Genomic DNA, 16743 nt, shown 5'->3' with positions numbered 1-16743 from the left:
GGGGCACCTTTTCCTAATTCGTGCAAAGAGCCCCAGATGGACTGCTTGTAATCCTGGCTCTCAGCCTTTCTCCCCACTGCCCACTATCCACTCATCTGGGCTCTCACGATGCCCTCCACTGGACACAAGGAGAAACTGAGTCCAAGGTCTCCTGTCACTAGCTCCCTTATGGGGGAACTGCTCTGCCCACAGACCCCGCAAATCAGGTCTGGTCTGGCCATCAATGAATGGACCATGGGCTCCCACCAAAAGCTAATCAGATTATTTCTCTTGAGAACTGGATTAAGAGACACAGAAGGGAATTGTCAGTCGCTGGTGAGTCTGGGTACGGAGTTGGAGATGCAGCCACTTTGTGCTGGGAAACCACGGACGTCTGAAGAGAAATTAAAGAAGAGAGCACAGACGTGACTGTTGCCAAAGGGATGAGAACCCGCAGGCCCAGAGATGAGAGGACACAGGCCCCATTGACAGTTCCAGTTCTGCTGAGGTTCAGACATTCTTGAATTTCCATCTTTAGGGTCCCTTGTAATCTGTTCACCCCTTTCTTTGAACTAGCTCGAGTGGGTCTCTGTTCCACATAACCTAGAACAAGGACCTCAGCCCCAAGGAGGATGCTGAGGTTCCCCCACTGTGTGAGCTCCCTCAGGCCTCTTCTCCCCCTTTCCCCTCACCCCAGCCCTATCTCAGCTTAGGGAAGAGAAGGAGCCCTTGGTACGGTCACACCTTTTATTCACCGTCAGTGAAAGAAAAAAATACACCACACAACACAGGGTTGAACACTGAGGACATTCACTGCAGGCACAGCCTGGAGCAGCACATCTGAAGGGGACAGGGGGCCACGCTGGAGAATGAGTTGGGAGGCCCGCCTTCTGCCACCCAGCCACCCTGCTTCTCCAGGCCTCCACACTCCTGCAGCCTCCACCAAAGCAGGAAGGGCCATTCACCCTGGGAGGCCCAGTCCTGCCCCCAACACTCTGGCAAAGGTAAAAGAAAACGCTGAAAAGTTCAGAAAAAAAAATTCCATATTTTTCTGAGACTTTTCAATTGCATATTTGAAGTATTTTTTTTCAAAACTAATGAATAAAATATGTAAGAAATATATTCATGCCCCCACAGTGATCTCTAAAGTCAGCACAAAGCCTCACCCAGGGTGGATCTTCAGGAAATATTTGTTGCTTTAGTAAATTTTTATGTAAAAATATTTAGTGTCAGCTTTCTACCCTGCCCAGCTGCTTCTCTTCTTCTCTCTCTTTCCCTTCTCTCCCCTCTCCTCCTTCTCTCTCTTTGCAGTAGGACAAATTTCTACCTCTAGGGACTCTGCCATTATCAGGAAAAGATTCAGTGCCTTTGCTTATGGGCTTCCTTTTTCTTAACTTTTGATTTAAACGTAAGTCATATAATCTTGAGTACAGCTCAAAAGACTAGAGTGGCCATCTGAAGTTGCCCTTGGTGGTGACTTTTAGAGATAAGAAATAAGGGCCCCCCTTCAATTAGCCCGAAAGGATGAATGAAGACAGAATAAGAGTTAGAAGGCAGATTTGGGGACCTTGTAATTCACAGAGTTGCTGCAAGAAGATACAGAACTTCAAAAGAGAGTTTGGATATTTCAGCATTTTAACTGTCTATATATTTTTGTGTCTAGGAGAGTCATACTTCAGTCTCTGCTAACCCTGTGCTCTGTGGCAAGTCCCTCTTAGCTGGGGCAGGGATGGGAGGCCTGCCTCTCTTCTCAAGGCAGGGTCGGTGCTCTACCACAGGAATTCCCAAGCACACAGTCCCTGGGGACATCCAGGAGCAAGTGGGAGCACGGTCTGGCCCACCTGTGGCTCTTCCCATCAGCAAGATGGTGGTCCCAGCTCCCAGCCTGTCATTATGTGTTCACACTGCTGGGATGTTTGAGAATCTCTGGCCTGACCACCAAATATCACCCATGGGTATATGTCCAGAAGCTTGGAGTGATCAAACATGCCTTCATGGGTAGGACTTGCCCACCATCTAGGAAAAAACAAAACAGTTCTCTCAGGGAGGAAGATAATAAAGACAGTGAAAGATGCTTCCCAGGTTGAGTCAGAGGTCTCCTAGGACAGCACTGACCTGTTAGCAGAGCTGCCCAGAAATAGAAAATACGATGCTTGAAAATGTGGAGACTTCAATCAAGCTCCTATTTCTTTATGGAAGACCACAGCCTCAGAAACTTCTTAGCAGGAAGCTTGTAAAAGACCAAAACCAACTGAGCTTGTCCTACAGTCAACCTCTGTACAACTCAGAGTCAGAGGAATGAGCAGGGAAGACGCTCTGAAGGGAAGAAACCCTCGTAGAGCCCTGGGTTCAAGTCTTGGCACTGTGCCACCTCCTGACTGTGCTCTTGCACAAGGAACCCTACTCTGTGCCTCAGCTTCTACATCTGGAGAAATGGAATGAAAAATCCTATTTCCCCAGGCTGTGAGGATAGAATGAGAGGGGTCAATTCAAGCCTTCGAAAGCCATGAAGTTCTGTGTGATTGTGAGTTAGGTTAGAGTCAATGCTGGGGGGTTAGGAACCCCACTTTGTAAAAAGCCTTCCACTGGAAGTCTCAGCTGAGCTGGGCCGTTGAGTCCCTATGTATCTCTGGTGCTGACTGACAGCACAAGACACACTTAATGGCCAGCTCCTGAGAGTAATGAAACATCCCTTGAGACATTACCGGATAAAAACTTGCTGGTTTCTGCCCAAGGATGTGAATTCCCCAGTCTTACCATGTGGCTGGTCACTGGCAGGATAAAAAGAGGGTGGCAACCCAGTGGACTTGCCACCCCTAAGGGCAGCAAGAAGGAAAGTCTAATAGAATTTGAGACCACAGGTCAGCATCCCCAAGAGTTTCTACCTGCAGAGAGAGTGGACAGGTGAGCACTCAAAAGTAAGAGGTATGCTGCATCTCTTTCCTGAAGATACAAACCCCCGCCCCCCAACCCAGCAATCATTCCCTGATCCCACCCTGGGCTGACAGCACCTGTGTACTAGACTATTTTCACCAGCAGTTCAAGAGAAAATCCACTGTCACTGCACATTGAAGCTAATTTCTGATTACAAGCACGGGAGAAAGTAAAGTGAAAGACTTGATGAAGAAGCAAGATTAATTTTCTGGCAGTCAAAGCATGCAGCTGTATAGCTCATGGATCCAAAACTGGAAAGCAGACATTGGAAAGCAAAGCCAGTGCACTTGGAAGATGATGTATTACCTGGTGGACTTAGGATTTGGGGTTAGAAAAAGCTTTCAATGGAGCATGCCCAGCACATTTTTAGGCATTTGGTCCATAAATGTAGCCTGGCAGCCAAAACAGCGGCCGGCTGGTCCTCTTCTTCTAGCTCCGTCTGCTTCTGTAGCAGTGAAAGAATAAGCCCATCCTTAAACTAGACCAAATCCAGATGTGGGAACTACACTTGTCTCACTCTTGGCAAACCTTGTGTTGTCTGTTTCTGAAGTCAGCAACTAACCAGAATAAGTGCACAGTAGAGAACTGCTCACTGAATTGAAAAAGATCATTAAAAAGGAAGCAGCAGAAACTGCTGACTGTGATAGCTCAGGACTTAGCCTGATAAGAAAAAGTGTCATCTGGTAAGTTGGGTGATATTTTTCTCTCTTTGTTCTCAGTCCTTTTTTCCCCCTGAAAATTAGCATTTTCTGTATTCATTTGATCATTTTACAAGAAAGCAAGTAATATAAAGTACGTTTTAATATCCTCAAGTAATAAAATGATTTTAGCTCTTTTAAAGGGTACTAAAAATATAAGTATTACATAAATTTCAGTTTTTCTTAAAATTCCCCCTGACATGGTTCCTAGACTTCCAAACACTTTTCATTTCATCCTTCTGCAGCTCTGTGTGGAGCTGAGCAGAAAGGTTTAATAGTTCCTCTCAAACTAACCAGCCTCACCACACCCTCTGCTCACCATCCCTGTCTGAGACCCTGACCATGAACTACCCTACAAGCTGCCGGAGGGCACAGAATGAGTCTTGTAAACTACCATAGCCTTAGCACCTAGAGGTGCCTGGCACTGAACAGGTGCTCAATAAATGTTAGTTGAAGAAAGGACTGAACGAACACTCCAAAGGCTGGGGCCAGAGGGGCCTGGTAGAGAAGTGGGGGCAGGACACAGACCACCTTTAAGGGATCTGGGTCCTCAGCAAAGGACAGACCCAATTTGGCCCTTTAACCAGGGTCTGTGGGACCACATCCTATAAAGCACAATCCCAGGAAGAACAGAATTTCAAAGCAGAACCCAGCCCCCCTCCTTCACCCTGTACCTTGATGCAAACACCAACTCCCCTATGCCCAGTGGATGTTGATTCTGGGCCAAGACTGGGGCTGGGGACAGATACCTGAGGATCTGTCTCTATTCCAGAGTTAGGTGGTCCCTCAAGGATCTTGACTGAAGGGAGCAAGGACTTGGGCAGAGGGGTGGGTGGGCCAGAGAGTGAGGCTGGAGTCCCCCTCCCCCTGGGGAAGGGCCAGCCAGAGGTCACTGGGTTGGGAGGTGGCCACGCCCCTCCTGGCCAGGGGCCCTGCCCCTCACCAGCCTCTACTTCTGCATGTCACACTGCAGCAGCAGCACAATAGACGGGTCACTCTTGGCTGCCTCCTTGAACTCCTCCAGGGTAATCTGGTCGTCCTTATCCTGGTCCATCTTCTTGAAGATCTTGTCCACACGCTGCTGGGGCGTGAGCCCATCCTGGTTCATGCGCATCATGATCACAGTACCCACCATCTTGTAGATAGCCTGGAGGGGCAAGGAGGGAGGTGTGAACACTCACAATGGGAAGGGAGGATTGGGGGTGAACGAAAGGGCCTGGGGGTGGGCGCGGAGAACACTGGGAGATGTGAGGATACTGGAAGGTGACAAAGGGTCATTAAGACTGGATATTTAGGGCTTCCCTGGTGGCGCAGTGGTTGAGAGTCCGCCTGCCGATGCAGGGGACACGGGTTCGTGCTCCGGTCCGGGAAGATCCCACATGCAGCGGAGTGGCTGGGCCCGTGAGCCATGGCCGCCGAGCCTGTGCGTCCGGAGCCTGTGCTCCGCAACGGGAGAGGCCACTACAGTGAGAGGCCCGTGTACCGCAAAAAAAAAAAAAAAAAAAAAAAAGACTGGATATTTAATGAGCATCTCACACCAAACATGTCTACTACCCAACTCTTCACCTCCAGCCTGCTCCTGCCCCAGCATGCCCTGTCTCAGTGAACAGCAAATTCATTCCTCTAGATGTTCAGACCAAAAACCTTGATGCCATTCTTCACTCCCCTTTTCTCACACCCATATCCAATCTTTCAGCAAACCTTGTCAGCCTTAATTTTCTAATAGGTCCGATAACCAGCCACTGCTTACTACCTCCACTGCTCCACAGTTGTTGCCTCCATCCCCTCCTGACCGGACTGCTGTGGAAGTCTCCAAACTGGTCTCCCTGCTTCTGCTGCCCTCCCACCCTCTATTCCACACAGAGAATAGAGAGAGCCCTTAAGGGCCTCCCATCTCACTCAGAAGAAAGTCAGGTCTCTACCCCAGACTATGATGCTAAGAGACAGACTCCTGGCTACCTATCTGACCCCCTTCCTACCACTCTCCCCTTGCTGACTTCTCTCCCACCACCCTGGTCTCCTGGCCACTCCTTGAACACTGAAAACACAGTCTAACCTCAGGGTCTTTGCATTTATTGTTCCCCATGCACAGATCACTGTTCCCCCAGACACCTACGTGGTTAGCTCCCTCACCTAATCCAGGTCACTGCTCACCTTTCACCTTATACAAAATTGCTTTTCCTCCATTGCTCTCTCCCCCCTCACTTTGCTTTGCTTACCTTCCTCATAACACTTACTGCCTGACACAGCATAAGTTTTGTAGTTGTTAAATTTTCTCACTAGAAGGAATGTCCCATGAAACCAAGAACTTTGAACAGTGCCTGGCACGTGGCAGGCACTCAGTATACATGTGTTGAAATAATAATGAGTTAAAAACTTAGACTCTGGAGTCAGACTCCTTAGACTGGAATCACGAACCACCACTTGATTCATCTCCTCATCCGTAAAATGGGATTTCTAACAGTACCTACCCCCTGGAGTTGTTGGGTAAAGCACTATAGCACAAGACCTGTCCCACACTGAGCGCCCAACCAATGCTACCCACTGGATCCTGGGAGGAGGGAGGAGGGGAGTGGTGGGGTGTCTCGAGGTGGCTCCCGAGGCCTGAGTGGAGGGTGGCTGGAGAGGGCGGTGCCAGAGAAGTGCCCCGCAGCGAAGACAGGTAGAGCGTCACCCCAGCACACCCCAGTCTCTGGGATCCGCCCCAGCGCACCTCGATGATCTCCAACATCTCGAGGCGCGTGATGCGCCCGTCGCCGTCCAGGTCGTACATCTCAAAGGCCCAGTTGAGTTTCTGCTCGAAGCTGCCGCGGGAGGTGACAGAAAGGGCGCAGATGAACTCCCGGAAGTCGATGGTGCCGTCGCCATTCTTGTCGAAGGTGCGGAAAGCGTGCTGCGCAAACTTGGAGGCGTCGCCGTAGGGGAAGAACTGAGGCGGGGAAGCTGGAGTTGCGGCACGGCAACAGCCTCGCGCTCTTGGCCCGCCCCCACCCCGCTGAGCGCCTGGCCCCGCCCCCGCCCGGCCAGGCCCCGCCCCCGGACTGCCTGGCTCCGCCTACCTTGATGTAGAGCTGCTGGAACTCCTCCAGGTTGAGGATGCCGCTGGGGCAGTCCTTCAGGAAGCCCTTGTACCACTGCTTCAGCTCCTGCTCACTGAACTGGGTGTTTTGAACCAGGTCTTCCAGCACCTCTGGGGCCAGCTTGCTGTTGGTCTTCCCCATGGCAGGGCCTGAGGGGACAGGGAGCTCCCTCAGTTTGGTCCCGGGCAAGGCCCTCACCTCAGCAGCCTTCCCCCAGGTCTCTGTAGGACAAGGCTCCCTTTCTCCAGTACAGCGCCCTCCCATAACAAACTCCACATCCCCACAGCCAGGACCCCTCCTTCCATAGCAGGGTGGGTCCCCCTCCTCTCACCACTACCCTGGACAACCCCCAACTCCTACAGCTGGGCTGTGTCCTTTCACCACACCTCTTCCCATAGGAGCTCCTACCTCCCCCCCCCCACACCCCTTCCCCTACACACAACTGGGCACTGGGGGCTTCCCCTCATTACAGGGCCTCCTCTGTCTACAGCAGGCCCCGCCCCTCTCCTCACAGCAGGGCTCCTCCCCGGGGAAACCAGGATCTTTAGCCTTCCAGGTCTCAGCGCTCCTCCTTCTCACTGCCCAGTCTGCATGCTACAATCTTCATCCTCTCCTCTCCTATTTACACCTTCCATAGCTCCCTACACCCGTAGAAGAGAGTCTTAATCCTCTCCTTGCTATTCAGAGCTTCCTGCACTCAGCCCCTACCCACCTCTGCAGGCTCCTCTCCTACCAGGCAGGTTCCTCACAGGCTCCTCCTGCACGTCTCCCAAGTTCTTCCTCAAGGCCTTCCAGCCCACCCCAGCAAGAAACTCCTCTCCCTCCTTCCTCTGTACAAACAGAAGTCCTAGCTGGTAGCACTGATGACGCTGACTGCATTCTCCTTTTCATTAGTTCATTCATTCCCTGAGCATTTATTGAGGTTGACGGTGTCCTAGGCCCTGTGCGGGTGATGGGGATAAAGTTGACATGAGCCAACCTTCACTAACTCATAATTGGGTCGAAGAGGTAGACGGCTGACTGTAAAGGGCCTTCAATCCACGCCAGGGAGTTTGGCCTTTACCCGTGGAGGACAGAAGCTCCTGGGGTTTTAAAGCAAGGGTTAAGAGGACCACATTCGTTCCACAAACACTTACAGATTGCTTATGATATGGTGCTGGGGACCCGGAGAGAAGGAATGTGTTTCACGATTTTTCCTTTGGCTACAGTGTGCAAGGTGACCTGGGTGGGGGAAGGAGGGAGAGCAGAGAGGTCCTGCTGCAGAGTTCAGGTGAGAGACAATGACACTGGGGTAGGGGTGGTGGAGGGATGTGGATGGACTGAGAGATATTAGGAGGGGGCCTTAGCAGGACTTGGGGACTGACTGGATGCGGGGGTGAGAGGGACAGAGGAATTGCGGCAAATGCTCAGATTTGGGGCTGAATAGATAGAGGTGGTGTTGCTGAGAAACAGGTTTGGGGAGGATGAAGAGTCAGTCCCCAGTGGGAACATGAGCCTCTCAAGTAGCCTGTGCCCAAGGAATTTTTTGCAGAGGGAGGTACAGGCCCTCCCCATGAAGCCTGGCTAGAGTGAGGCCCCCCACCAGACCCGGAAGACTGAGTGGACATTCAGGAATGTCCCACTAGAGCCCCAGTTTCCCAGGACATGGCCTGGGAGGTGAATTTGACGGGCCTGGAGTCTCTTTGGAAGGGTGCCAGACTCCAAGTGCAGGGTAGCTTGTCATGAAGACACTCTGGAAAAGGAAGCCCTCAGGCTGACAGACGGAATTCTACTTCCACAGCCCAGTGCCTGCCAGTGTGGTTTCTAATCCTTACTGCTGGGAGTGCCCTAGACAACGAGATCTGAGATCGGTCAGATCCATGCCCCTTCCCTTGCTATGTGACCTCAGTGAGTTACAGGATAGCTCTGGGCCTCAGATTCCTCTACTGGGCCATGAGGCAGATCAAGGAGCAGTAGGCGTAGCAACATCCTCTCCCACTTACCAACCCTAGAGAATGAGGACTCCTGTGTGCTCCCAGAAGAAGGCAGGGAGGGGGAGGTGTGCCATCTTCAGGAACCTAGAACTGTGGGGTCCAAAACGGCTGCCCTGGGGCCAGAGTCAAGGGTACAAGTGGAACGTGCATGGGCAGAAAGAGGCAGGCTCCATCCTCAGCCGCCCCCTCCTCCAGCCCAAGCACACTGAGGGCTCAGCGTATAGTCAAGAAAGCTCAAGAACCCAGGGGTGGAAGTATCTGACGGGGAAGGCAGAGCCTCTCCCTCTGCTCCTGTGGGATGTGCCTGAGTGTCTGCGTAAAGGGCTGGGAGTGGGTGGGAGCACATCAGCGTATAAGACTGCAAATCTGCCAGAGTGCACACGTCTGAGTGTGTGTGTGATGGCTTCTGTGTGGCTCTCACTTCCTGCCCCTTTTCTCCTCCTTCCCTGTGCTGCCTTCCTATCATTCTTCTGTCTCCTGGGGCCACACCTGTTCTCAGTGCCCATTTGACCCCAGGCCCACCAAGGACTATGACTCCTCCTTCATCTCTCTTCATTCCTTCTAGTGCTCTTAGGTCAGCAGGCCAAAGCTGGTGATGCCCTTTAAGATCATCCCCTCAGTTTAGTGAAAACTGGAACCCAGAGAGAGGAGAAAACTGGCTGAGTTACACCCAGGCTGAATCCATGCCACCTGCCCGGACCACCCTCTCCAAATCATGGCTACTCTTGTCTAGTACAGACTCCTACCTGCCTTCCAGGAAAACCATAGCTCTGATCTCCCCCTTGGCCTCAGTGGGACCATCTTGGTGGCTCCAGGCCACAGTATCTGATACCCAGGAAATATCGACCCTTTGGGGTGGCCCACCAGCGCCTCTGACTCAGCACATCTACAACCAGACTCACCCTCAACCCGTGATGGTCCTTCTCTCTCCATTGCCCTTCCTTCCTTCCCTCCCTCATCCCAGTGGGGAAATGCGATCATAGTTACCCTTAGTTTCCCCTCTCCCTTTTCCCTAGAGTCAACTTGCTACCAAGTCCTGTTGTTCCTTCTTTTGAAGTGTTCCTGGAACCTTCACCATGTCCTCTCTCCCCATATAGTCAGGGCCAGGGGCACAGCCAAGGGGGCTGAAACCCAGCTGGGGCACTGCTTGCCAAGCCATCCTGTGGGCTCAACTGCCTCAGAGGGAGTGCGTTTCCTTCTAATTCCTCTGTTCCACGAGAATGTCTTTTCTAGTTTTGCCTAGAAGTACAATATAGGCTAGGGGTGGCCATGCCCATGGGCCCCTGAAACTCCAGAATCCTCTAGAACCTGGTGTCAAGGTGTCCACCTGTCTTGCCTCACCTCCCACTGCTCCCCTCACAATTACATACTTTCAAGTTAGCCTTCTCACAGCCAGAACCTACTTCAACTATTGCTTGGCTGTTTCCATCTTCCTTAATATCCTCTCTTCTCTTCGGGGCTGATGCAGCTATAATCAGCCTTCAGGCCTGACTAAAGCCCACTTCCTTATGATCAGCCTCTCCCAGCCTGGAGAGTGGACAGGCAGCAGCATGAACTTGGCATTCTGGGCATGAGTAGCCCCTGTGAGCCCATGGAGTTGAGCTCCACAGGTGCGTAGACTCCAGAGCTCTCTGACCCTCACCAGCTGTTCTAGAATTCCACGATGGAGCCTGGTTTGGGGCAGACTTTTGTGTTACACTCTTGTCTGAGCCAGAAAACGTTCTCCAGGCCTTTTGCTCCATGGCAAAGAGCTTATTCCCTCCCGATATAACCCAGTCTTTTGGGGAGCAGCTTGGACAGTGAGAAAAGTACTTCTCCGCTTGTTCCTACTTGCCCTCTTGTAGCTGCCACACACAGGTTGCCACTCTGCCCTCTGTGGCAACACAGAACTGCTCTGCAGAGACCTAAAGGCCACATCTGGAACACAGAGATGTTCAGTGAATGTCCCTTTGTGGATTATATGCAAGGGGCAGAACCCCCTTCTTTCTCCTTGGAATGGCATCAGGCTGTTTTGTTTATCTGTGTTCTCCTGCCATTGCTCCCACTTAGAGACAATGGAACTCAGACCCTAGGAAAGGAAGAGCTCACCCAAGGTCAAGTAGAGCCTATCAGCAGAAAGGCGAAGGCCAGAACCCACTGGGGGCATGTTCTGTTGGAGCTGTGGCCTGGCTGCACATGGGCAGGCTCCTCTTGAGAGCTGCCCTCCAGCTGTGAAGGAGCTGGCACTGCCCCATACACAAAGCCGCTGCCCTTCTGGGCTCAGAGGCTTCTTTCAGAGGGCAGGACTCAGTGTTGTGGGCTCCAAATGGGGAGGTGGCAGGGAGGGTGGGAGCGACTGAGGGAGGCAATAATCCCACACCCTCACCCAGCTTCAGAGGAGCTGGTGCTGAGACTGTTGCCATGGTGACAACAGCTCCCTGGTCAGGAGATTTTTCTCTTTCCTCTCCTCCCTTTGCTCTTCTCCAAGCAGTGGCCACAGCAGCAAAAGCCAGGTCTTCTCCCTCTCCTTATTAGTGAGAGACAGGGAATGATAAACAAAAGGTGGGCCCTGTTGAGCACCTCCACCTTGGAGCTGCCCATGCCATGCGGGCTGATGGTCTAGGAGGGACTCCGAACTGCTGAGGAGGAGAGGAGCCTGGGCCTGGAGAGTATGTGGGAAGGGGTTGGCCCCTACCCAGGCCTGGGTAAGAAGCAATGTCCTTTTGGTAAAGACTAAAGCCTCCTCTCTGCAATGTCCTAATTGTTCAGGGTAAGAGAGAAAGGGCCCTGTTTTCTCATAATCAACCACAGAACCAGAGTGCGTCAGTGTTGGAAGGCTGTTCAATATCATCTCATCAAGTCCACTCTCTGTCCTGCCCACCCTGCCCCCTGTTCCCCATCTCACGAAGGATCAGAGAGGGAAGTGACTAGGCCAAAGTCAAACAGCAACTGAGGCAAAGGCAAGATTTGAACCCAGCTCTTCTACCCTCCAGGTTCAGACTGCCTTAGGGAAGGAGCAATACAGTCCACACGGAGCTTTGGCAGGATCCCTACTGAGACACAGGAAGATAGGAGAGAGGGAGTGGCTGGGAGCAAGAAGGCCAGAGAGGGTACGAATTAGAAAGATATTTGAGAGGTGGAATGAGAACACTTGGTGTTTTGGCCGTGAGAAGTCAGGGGAACGGAAGAGGTTGGGACCTTGGCAGTGGTGACTGACAGGTATGGATGGTCTGCTGGGGAATGGTGTCCCTGATTTATCTTGAAGCCAGGTGAAAGAGGCCAAACATGGAGCCTCTGCCTTGCACTGAGACCATGGGCAGGGGGACCTGTTGAGAGAGTGTCACAAGGAGGAGAACTGGGTGGTGAGCCTCTTCCCACCCCCAGGTATGCTGTGAGCTCCGTCACCTTGAGGGGTGGAGGTGGGGACAGTCTGAGGGGACAGTGGGAAGCAGGAGTGGACTCTCTTTGGAGGTGGAGGCTGTCTTTTGGGGCAGGGACATTGCGATGTGAAGTGCGGTGAGCTGCCGGTGGGGCTGGGTAGGGTGTGGGTAGGGGCTATCTGTGGAGGTGGGAGGTTGACATGGGGCTGAGCGAACTACCCACCTGCAAAGGAGGGAGGGTGATGGGTTCCCCTCTAGCACCAACAACACCACACCCGTGTGTGTGTGTGTGTGTGTGTGTGTGTGTGTGTGTGTGTGTGTGCGCGAGCGTGACTGTATTGGGGGCCAGAGCAGTGGTTGCTCGGGGGGTAAGGAGGCAGCTCTACCTCCTTCCCTGGGACCTGTGGGGCGTGTACTGGAGTGGGGGTCCGCTGGCCAGGGGCGAGCCCTCCACATGCTGCCGCCTATGCTGGAACCAGGGGTCAGAGAGATGAATCAGAGGGGGCAGGAGACGAGGGAATGGGAATGAAGAGTGGAGGGGGAAGGGACAAGGGCCTCCACCCGGCCCTGCTCACGTTACCTGAGGCCGTTCGCCGGGTCGCTGGATGACTCTGAGCCTCGGCGGGCCGCGGAGACCGAGACTGGCTCACGGGCTGGCGGCCAGGTTCTCCAAGGTCCGCGCCCGAGCCGCCTCCCAGCTCTTGTATCACTATGTGTCTCTCAGAGGCGACACGATTTGCATAAGCCCCGCCTCATCCCGGGCAGATTGGGGGTTGATTGGGTCGGCTGAGGCGGAGTGGCAGGCGGGGTTTCAGGTGGGGACCTGGTGCCCAGTGAGGCCCGGCTGCAGGTTAGCGCTCCGCCCGCCCGCCCTGAGCTTCCCAGAGTAGCGAGGAAAGGGCGGAGAGCTGTACCCCCATCTGTACCCCGTCCTGAGGCTCAGACCCCGGGCCATCGTCTGAGGTTAAAAGTGTCCGCGATTGAATTGGATTCGCAAAAACAACAGCATGGTTGCTACGGAAACGGAAGAGCCAAAGCTGAGTCTCTAAGCCTTTCCTTCTTGGGCCCCAGCGGGGGTGGGGATGGAAAAGAGGATGAGTCACAAGATGTGACCCCCTCACACCCCATATCCCACCCAAAATCGGAGGAGGGCAACAAGGAGCTGAGTTGGGGAGGGAAGAGATGAGGTGGTCAGCAGCCCACGCCTTCGCATCATCCCCTCCCCCAACACATCCACTCCCCTCCAGCCATGGCGGGTGGGCGAGGATGGCGAAGAACCCAGCCTCTACCTAGCCCCATGCTAGCCGTGGGCCCCCTACAGCCTCTAATTCCGATCCGTCCCTTCCTTATTTCTCACGGAGTCCCAGAGGCCTCCCGGAATCTCCCCCAGAAGGATCTGCCTGCCTCATGAACCCCTCCATTCCCCACCCACCCGTCTTCCCGTCCCGTAGACGAAGCCTGTCCCCAGCCGCCAGTCTCCGGCCTCTGATGTTGACACAAGCCAGAGTTGGTTTACACTGAGTGGGTCTGGAAGGTTTCAGGGCCCTGGAAACACCTCCTCCCCGCACTTGGGGGTCTCCCCAAAGCCGGACCCGGCCGTCCCAGCTGCAGTGGCAGCTGACAGCTCCTGACCCAACGCAACGAGAAGGAATCCTTTTACTACAAACTGGGGGCAAAGGGGAGCAGATAGCCTCGGGTTGGGCCACGTGCGGGGGAGGCACTTCTAGGCATCTGACAAAAGTAGGGCGGGGCATCTGGGGATTGGCTGAATCTGAGCCCGGATGTTGAAGAGCTGGGGCGGGGCTTCTGCCAGTTGAGTGAGTGTTGAGGTGTGCTGCGCGGTAGGGGATGAGGACCAGCTTGCCAAGTGTGGAGGCTAGGTTTCTCTGGCTGATCCCAGAAACTTCAGGGCCAGGCTCGCTGGGGAGGAGCCAGTGGAGTTCTCTCTTTTTTCTTTAGGAATCGTCCCGTTCCCCCGTGAATACTGTTTTACTGTCCATCCTCCCAGCTTCAGGCTATGTCTTCTCCCTGGGGTCTTAGCAGAATGAGAGCATACCTGGGGCACCAATTAGCAGGCACGTCCCTGGCCCCGTTGTTTGGTGATTTACGAGAGACAGGTGTTTGAAAGCCCTGACTCTGTCACGTTCTGAGCACCTGGCCCTGGGGACCCAGAGACAGGCAAAAGCTCATACCTGCTCACAGATACCATAATCTAAGGCATGAGGAAGTGGGGAGAGGCAGCATGAGATGCTGGAAGTGGTCTCTGGAACTCTAAAATAAAATCCCATCTTTGCCAATGACCCCACATGTGACCATGGGCAAGACCCTTCTCTCTCTGTGCCTCCCAGTCTGTAAAATGTGGGAGCTGGTACAGGAGGCCCAGGAGAGCAGGGGAGGAGTTTCAACTAGGAGGGTGAAGGAAGATTGTTTGTCACCCTGGACAGAATTATGTGGGCATGAATCTAACTGCTCCACTATACCTGTGAGCTTCTTAACAATAAGTAACATACAGATAGCTAACTTTGTGCCAAATGCTCCTCTAACACTGTGTATGTATTGCCTAATTTATTTCTCATAAGAACTCTTCAAGGCAGGTACTTTTATCACTCCCATTTAACAGATGAGGACATTGAGGCACAGAACAGTTCAGTGACTCGCCCAAGTTCCCATAGCTAGTAAATCTGCAGAGCTGGGATTTGAACCCAAGCAGTCTGGCTCCAGAGTCCAGACTAGTTGCCAGTACACAGTACCGCCTCTCTTTAAGATCATTCAAGTCCTCAATGGGAGGGGCCTTGGATTGGAATAGTCTTCTCCGATCCCCCGAGGCATTAAAAAGACAAAGCCCAGCAGGATATATTGATCCTGCTCTGGCTCTTTAAACCAGGCAGGACCACCCACACAGCTTTGCCCTTGACTCATCCCAGGCCCTGTGACTGTTGCTAAACTGCCAGTCATAACCCATCTTCACCAGCTTATAATACTTGAGACCCTGATCTTGATCCTGCCTCTGCCCTTTAGGTTCGATGTTTAAAGCAATAGCAACTGACATTTCCTGAGTTGTTTCACTATGTACCAGACACTCTGTTAAGGGAAACACTGACTGAAACTGCCCGCCCTGGCCAGGCAAAGACAGTAACAATTTGCATGACTTATTTTACGACAGGAGATCCTGGTAAGGAACATGGAACTAATAAGCCACCACCAACCGAAAGAATATGGGAAAGGTCAAAAGGAGAGAGGAGATGCCAGTCCACATGTCCTACCAACCTCCCAGACTCCTCCTCGCTGGAATCCATCTTGGCTGAGCGGTTGTGCGTGCCACCAGAAAGGACCCTGAGTCAGAATGATTGTCCAGAGACAACCCGGAAACGAATCCCATCACCCTAAAACCTGAGACTGTGAGCCACGTGGCAGAGCAGTCCTCCTGAGTTCCCTTACCCTCCTGCTCTCTGCCTGGGCGCCCCTTTCCAATAAAGTCTCTTGCTGTGTCAGCACATGTGTCTCCTCGGACAATTCATTTCTGAGTGTGAGACAAGAGCCCACTCTCGGGCCCGGGAAGGGGTCCCCCCTTCCCGCAACAACTCTGCCCAGTCCTTTATCTGCATCATACCAGAAATGACCTCTGCCACGGGTCATTTCTGTTGAGGCACAGGCATTACCAATCAGAACAGATGCTGGCCTTAGTGCTAGATCAAGGGCTCTGTTCTGCCAAGAGTGAACACTTTAGTTACTGAATCAAGGGGAGCAGGCAGGAGAGAAGCTAGGGAGGTAGGGACCCAAGGCTATGGCTATTTACCAATCAATCTGCAGATATTTTGATGTTTTAACAACCAGCTGTACCACTATGTAGGGACTGAATTTCAGTGCTGGTATCATTACTTTATTTCATGGCAGTGGATGGCAGCTCAGAGATGTTAGACAACTTGCCCATTGTTACACATCCCACTAGTGACAGAACTGGGATTCCAACCTAGGTCTGACTCCAGAGCACACAGTCTTAACCACTAACTGACCTGTGTTCCTGGGAAAGGAGAGTGTCCAGAACAAGAGTTGTTGTTTCCACTGTTCTGCAGCCAAAGGCTGAGCCAGAGGAATGAGGTTTAAGTTCGGAAACTTTGTTGTGGCCTCTCTGTTCTCAGGCTTGGCAATACCTACTACGTATGTTGAGAGGGTGGGCTCTGCAGAATAAGGAGGGTGGAGCAGGCTGCAAGGAAGAAGGAACAGTGTGTCTGTGTGGGAGACAGACAAAAGGAGGCACAGAAGGCACTGAGCCCATCAGAGTTTCAGTGAGGGCAGAAGTTTGCAGGCTGTGGCCACTTCAATTTGCTTCACCAAAATGCTAGCATTCCTCTCCTTTTTGGTCCCAAACTGTGCCTTTATGATGGATCATAAGAAACTCCCTGGGTTTCCTCAGCCTTGGCTAGTGCAGCCTGGTGACAGCTGGAATTCACCTTGGTTCTGGATATTTCATAGTCTTCTTAGTGGCTGGGAGAGAGTAAGATCACCAGCTTTGGGCTCTTTCCCTTTCTCTATTGGCTCAGCAGGATTTTTTTTTTTTTACATTTCCAAAATAGAAATCTATTATTTTTTTTTTTCCTGTTAGTGCATAGTGGCTAAAAAAATAATACAAAGAGGGTGGAAGTTCCCCATACTCTCTCCCTTGAGCATTACCTGCAGGGGACCTTGTGTTTTGGCTGGTCCTGCCCTCACTCACTTTCTG

At 52.6% G+C, this 16743-nt stretch overlaps 1 protein-coding gene and 1 long non-coding RNA gene across 4 annotated transcripts; one reads left to right on the top strand and one right to left on the bottom strand.

Moving 5' to 3' along the window:
* Positions 1–712: 712 nt before the first annotated feature.
* HPCAL4 (hippocalcin like 4) lies at positions 713–12770 on the bottom strand. 2 transcript variants are annotated; one of them, XM_059044528.2, is made up of 4 exons: positions 12604–12768; positions 6671–6840; positions 6325–6540; positions 713–4758 (listed from the first exon to the last, which is right to left on the bottom strand). In XM_059044528.2, the coding sequence occupies exons 2-4, from the start codon at positions 6830–6832 to the stop codon at positions 4561–4563; spliced, it is 576 nt and encodes a 191-aa protein (XP_058900511.1). In that variant the 5' UTR covers positions 6833–6840; positions 12604–12768; the 3' UTR covers positions 713–4560. The 2 variants fall into 2 exon arrangements, with proteins under 2 accessions (XP_058900511.1, XP_066866835.1); XM_067010734.1 differs by lacking the exon at positions 6325–6540 and having other exon boundaries at positions 12604–12770.
* LOC136792366 (uncharacterized) lies at positions 11149–15514 on the top strand. 2 transcript variants are annotated; one of them, XR_010836043.1, is made up of 2 exons: positions 11149–11348; positions 15187–15514. It is a non-coding gene; the product is annotated as an uncharacterized lncRNA (long non-coding RNA). The 2 variants fall into 2 exon arrangements; XR_010836042.1 differs by lacking the exon at positions 11149–11348 and adding an exon at positions 11710–11862.
* The last annotated feature ends 1229 nt before the right edge of the window (positions 15515–16743 follow it).

This window comes from Kogia breviceps, chromosome 1, assembly GCF_026419965.1.
Source record: "Kogia breviceps isolate mKogBre1 chromosome 1, mKogBre1 haplotype 1, whole genome shotgun sequence".
In the NCBI taxonomy this organism is placed as follows: domain Eukaryota; kingdom Metazoa; phylum Chordata; class Mammalia; order Artiodactyla; family Physeteridae; genus Kogia; species Kogia breviceps.
This window is presented reverse-complemented; position numbering and strand designations above follow the sequence as displayed.

Excerpts from the sequence above, each read along its gene's own strand:
- HPCAL4 (XM_059044528.2), bottom strand. The coding sequence starts at position 6,832 with ATGGGGAAGACCAACAGCAAGCTGGCCCCAGAGGTGCTGGAAGACCTG. Across the intron at positions 6,541-6,670 it reads TCCAGCAGCTCTACATCAAG|TTCTTCCCCTACGGCGACGC; the intron begins GTAGGCGGAGCC and ends TCCCCGCCTCAG. Across the intron at positions 4,759-6,324 it reads AGATGTTGGAGATCATCGAG|GCTATCTACAAGATGGTGGG; the intron begins GTGCGCTGGGGC and ends TTGCCCCTCCAG.